This window comes from Orbicella faveolata, unplaced genomic scaffold (assembly GCF_042242905.1).
Source record: "Orbicella faveolata isolate gen_17 unplaced genomic scaffold, um_ofav_v1 contig_34, whole genome shotgun sequence".
NCBI lineage: Eukaryota > Metazoa > Cnidaria > Anthozoa > Scleractinia > Merulinidae > Orbicella > Orbicella faveolata.
In genome coordinates, this window is record NW_028301563.1 from 31,224,452 (window position 1) to 31,230,000 (window position 5,549).

General features: G+C 36.9%; 1 protein-coding gene across 1 annotated transcript in view; it reads left to right on the forward strand.

Moving 5' to 3' along the window:
* Window positions 1-226: 226 nt before the first annotated feature.
* Window positions 227-5,549, forward strand: part of LOC110066387 (phenazine biosynthesis-like domain-containing protein) — a 10,739-nt gene continuing 5,416 nt past the window's right edge. Inside the window, exons 1-6 of the mRNA XM_089271207.1 lie at window positions 227-568; window positions 1,516-1,615; window positions 1,722-1,820; window positions 2,040-2,102; window positions 3,621-3,673; window positions 4,582-4,615. Of these exons, the coding sequence (XP_089127333.1) occupies window positions 449-568; window positions 1,516-1,615; window positions 1,722-1,820; window positions 2,040-2,102; window positions 3,621-3,673; window positions 4,582-4,615 (469 nt within the window). The 5' untranslated portion in view covers window positions 227-448. The remainder of the gene's footprint in view (window positions 569-1,515; window positions 1,616-1,721; window positions 1,821-2,039; window positions 2,103-3,620; window positions 3,674-4,581; window positions 4,616-5,549) is intronic.

Consider the following 5,549-nt stretch of genomic DNA (forward strand, 5'->3'; position numbering starts at 1 on the left):
GTTCGGCCACCTTAAGGTCACTCCTTTTTCCGTAGAATAAGGCGAAGAAGAGTATTGATTTAGCCCATCGGCTGGCATGGCTCACCGCTTTCGTGAAAGTTTAACAGGAATTGTCCGTCAAACAATAAAGAAAAGCGATTACTACTGCTGGAGCGTTTCATTTTTGCGGTCCGTGGTGGATACCTAAATTATCACGACCGGTCTGGGAACCAATCAGAATCGCGGACCTCGTGCCGTCACTGATACTGTTCAAGTTCTGTTTTATCTTTCATCACAACGCTTGACCTAAAGAAATTCGTTTGGTCTTCTCAATACGAAATTAGCTTTTCCTTCTTGTTACGGACTAAAGATGCTCACGTGATTCGATCGCTGGATCCGCCAAACCTTCCGGACCCTTCCCGGAAAATCTGTTTCGCGGAGAATTGGTAACGATAAGATTATAATCAAGATGGCGGACGAAGAGAAGTCAACTCTCCCGGGGTCAGCTCGCCGTATCTTTGTGGTGGACGCATTTACAGACAAACCTTTTGGTGGAAACCCAGCCGCAGTATGCCTTGTAGGATCGAAAGTTAGTTAGCTTTTAGATAAATGATCTGGTAGAGTGTTAGTACAAATCCTCTGGGTTTCAACGATTTTGAAAAAGTTGCGTCGGCCTGTGCACGTGCGAAAGCTTCGAAGCTAGTAAAGCCCACTCCATTGATAAGACTTACATACTGTTTCGGAAAATTAATTTATTGTTAAGGATGCGCATAAAATCTAAATTATACCAATGGCAGGGCACTTGGAAAGGATTAGTGTCTACAACAAAAAGAGAAATATCACACAGAGGAGTGCAGGACCCTCCCCCTGGAGGGTTCTGGAGGGAGAATGGGAGGGTTGGAGTCTAGGCTATCTTTGGTTGGATAATTTAAAAAATTGCATAGACATGAATGGTCATAGGAAAATAAAAACGCAGACCAGTACGTACTGCTAAAAGTGGGAACACCCACCTGTCTACCATACTATTCCCACACCCTCTCCCTAAGGAAAGGGGCTACTCCCTTGTATGGGCTGAATGGGTATGTGCGGCCCCAAGGGAAATGGTATTTAGCAGTTTTAGTCAGAAATAAGGTATCGATTTTGGCCATTTTGGTCTCAAATAGGGTCTGGTTTTAGCACTCTAGTCTTGAATTGGGTATGTTTTTCAGAAGAGGCTACTTTTTCATTATCAGCAAGACCATCAACAAAAGCCCTTCACAATGCATCTAAACTAGGTAACTAATTATAAGGTAGGTCTGAAACAGGGTATTGATTTAAGGGTCAGGTCATAAGTAGGATAGGGAAAATCACTGAGGGATCCTCTCGCCCCCTCTAGCTGTACAAGTCGCTTTTAAAATAACATTGCTTAGAATTTAACACAATGAGCATGGTTTTTAATTTTTACAAAATAGGTGTATAGAGTTAATTTTTAAAATTAAATTCATTAATATCATCATGCATTTATCAGATCATTATCTTGTTTTCTGTCCAATTCAGGAATTAAGTGATGACATCTTACAGAAAATTGCCAAAGAAATGAACTTGTCAGAGACTGCCTTTATTACAGAGAAAAATAGCCAAGACACCTACAACAAAGGTACTAGTAGCTCTTAAGACAAATGGCATTGTTTTGTTTTTTCAGTCCTCCTCTCTCTTTGAACCCCTATCTTTTAGAATTTCATTATTTTATTTTGCCTTGCTAGGATCCTGTTTTGGTCTGCGTTGGTTCACACCAAAATGTGAAGTACCTTTATGTGGACATGCAACCCTAGCCTCAGCAGCAGTTTTGTTCAACTCACTAGGTGAGATGAGAGAAGTGTTTCTCCACAGTCTGTAAGGACTGAGGTGAAATACTGTTAGTAACAGCATTTCCTTTGTTAGGCTGTGTTTTAGTTAAAAAGGAGAAAAGCTAAAATGGTGAAATTCGATATCTATTACTGTATATATACGAACTTGGCCACATCTCTAGTGGTTCACGTTAAACATGACTTTTGGTGCGATAATTTCTTTGCACAATTTAGGGAACCCAAACAAAGAAGTGACATTTGAAACTTTAAGTGGAAATTTAATGGCAAGAAGGCAAGGTAAGCCATAAAATTTAAAATTTATGTACTGTATTTCCCAACGTCAGTTATAAAGCCATGTAATGAGCCTAGAATAACGGCCCTCCCTAACAGAAGCAGTAGTGACACAGTTATTGACACTTGTAATGGTAAGTTGAGTTTTCTACAGAATGTCACGAAAAGTTACAGTTGAAATGTTAAAAAAAACATAAATTTGTTATACAGTTGAATCCTACTTTCTCAAACCCTCAAGGGAACCAAAAAAGGGTTTGAGTTAACAGGAGTTCAAGATAGCCAATAGTTAATGTCTGAAAAGTATATTCTATGGGAAATAATTTGAGTTTGAGATAACCAAGTTTGAGATAGTGAGGTTCTACTGTACTAATATTCAGGCCTCCATCTGCATTTGAAGCTTTGCCTTTAGTTTACTTGTCTGTTCCTATAGCAACTGAGTTATGAAGCCATGTGCATTTAGAGTTACAGCCAGTTGCTAAGAAGAGTTGAGATGCCCTGTGTTAGGACAACGCTTCTCTAAAATATTGACATTACACCTTACACCTCCTCTCGCATTTGTTTTGTTGTTGTTGTTGTTGTTTTTTTTTTAGATTATATGTACATTTTTTAAATAAAAGATTTTTTTCTCAGTCTCCCAACCCTTTTGCAATCGGCTGTCAAGTCAAAACCAGTTCTAAGTGCTTGGGATGTTAACTACAACAACAAGTTATAATGCTGCTGTGCTTTGTTATGAGTGCTATAAAACAGAGATCTTCTTTCTCCCCAAAGAAAAAACAATGTTGCAAATATGGCACATGTTAGAATGGGTATAGAATGGTCCTTGAAAAATGATCGATCTCTGACTGTGTCTTTTCTGTGAGTCTTGAAATCTTGACTTCTCAAACTAGAGTCTGAGAATCTCGTATTTTGAAATTTGAGTTTTGGAGTCTTCCAAGCCAAGCAAAGTTTTGTCTGAATTAACTGTCATAAAACAACAGCAACATTATGGCTCAACAATGAAACAGGTAGTCTTAAATAAATCCTGCTTGCAAATTGTCGTATTGGAACTCATATTCCGACGGTGCGAGGCACAGAGAATTGTATAATCTCACACTTGGATTTCTTGATCATGGCATCTCGCACTCGGATTTTTATATAATGCTGTGTCAGGCTCGGATTTGAAATGAGGGTCTTGACATCTTGGTGAGTCTCAGATTTTACCATTCTATACCCCTGTTAGGGGGCACTGGTTTTTTCTTAACCTTACACTGTTTATAAAGAGGGGAAAGGTGATTACTATTTGCTTGTATGACATAGTAAAAACAGGGAAAGTTGTAAGACTTGTTTTTGTTGACTGTGAGGTCAAATTGTTTTAGTTCATACTTTCCTGTGAAAGTAGTTAATTATACATATTACTATTGGCTGCAGAAGCATAGGATAAAAATCTTTGTAGTGATTTTGATAAAATGTACCTTTTGCTTTTTGTTCTTTTATTTATTTATCTATTTATTTATCTATTTATCTATTTATTTATTTACCTTTTAGGTTCATCAATATGCTTAGATCTTCCCTTAAATAGCAGTGAACCACTAAGTGAAGTATGTTAATTTATTGTCTTATGTTAATAGTTCTCTTTTGCTGTTATGTAATGACATCACTAGCTTAAAGAACATTTTGTAATTGGACACTCAGTCAAAACTAAGAAGGACGTGTTACTCCAAAATTTTAAAGATGTTTTAATGCCCAAATGTGATTGCAGCTTTCTCATTGCTTTATTGTCGATTTCTTTGAAAAGCTATTAAACCTGTGAGCTTCTAACCTCCATGTGGCTGATCTGTGTGTGAGTCTGCAGATGACCCAAGTGGCACATTAGGCCGCAGCTTATCCTGGTTTCTGTAGCATGAGTATTTCTATTCCTCCCTGGATGGGATGCTAGTCCATTACAGGGTTACCCATCCCCCAACATTAATTTCGCCAGTACCCATTTATACACCTGGGTGGAGTGAGGCACTGTGAGAGTAAAGTGCCCTGCCCAAGAACACAACACAATGTTGCCAGCCTGGGCTTGAACCCAGACTGCTCACTCTGGAGTCCAGTGCACTAACAATCAATCTTTCATTTAAAAGTAGCATGCTATAACATCACAACTTTTAATATTTATGTTGGGCTGAAAAATTGAAGAACACTGGACATGTCCATGAGGAACCCAGAAAAGTTCTGAATGATTGCTTCTGATGTTGTGTACCCTGTGATCCAAAATTAATACATTTTGGCTTGACTATCTCAACCTTATCATCATTTCAAAAGCTTCAGGAAAACTGACAGCCTTTACTTTGTTTGAGTAAGCTCTACCGTTTGCAAAGCACAGCAGAATTAGGGAGACCTTGTTGCAATCTGTACATAGCTCACTGTCCATAACATTAATAATGCCATCCCTTTGAGATGGATAAAGCAAGTTTTGAGCCTGATAACAATATTTTACATGGAATTCTTTTCTTTCTTTTAGGAGGACCAAACAATAACAAAATTAATTAAAACAGGTAATAATGATAATAATAATAATAATAATAATAATAATGATAATGATAATAATAGTAATAATTATAATAGTGATAATAATAATAATAATAATAATAATAGTAATAATAATAATAGTAATAAAATCATGTTTATTAATTTAAAAACTGTGTAAAGAAGATATCTTTTAGGACAATAATTTATCAAGTAATGATAATAATATTCAACAACCCTCTAAATCTTGAAATGATCGGACTTCAATAATGTGCATAACTGGCATAATTTATCTTGTTAACACTTGCTATGTTTTCTGTACAGTCAAACCTCTGTTAAGCGATCACCCTTCAGAAATAGCCAGGTGACTGTTTAATAAAGATTGACCATTTAAATGAGGTGATCAAAATTTGGCGCATTACGGGGCAAAAAATTGAACAAGAAAACAAAAGTACGCAGGCAATCTACATTAATTTTATTGTTTGTAACAACAGCAATGCAAGCATTAGTCAACAGACCTTATGGTAAATTTGTTCATAAGGAAGAGTTGAGCATCTTTGCCTTAAAGCAGATCATTGACAGTTTGGCATCTCATTTAACATGAAGTGAAAAAATTCAGTTATGGTTGTCTGTGATTTAGGGTTGCATAACTTAATTTTGTGAGTCATCTCACTGACTTTGTTCAGCACCAACAAAAGTTTTTGGTAACTGTAAAACTATGCTCTGGTTGACCACCTAATGTAACAAAGTGACTGTATAACAGAGGTGAACTACAATAACATAAGCCAATTGGGAAGTCCAAATGGTGACAGTGTCCACTTAGTAGAGGTGACTGCTTAATGGAGGCCAAATATACAGTAAATATGTAAAGTAAAATTTGGGAATTTGAAAGGTGATCTCTTAATAGAGGGTGACTGCTTAACAGAGGGCCACCTTAGAGAGGTTTGACTGTATTTCATCAAG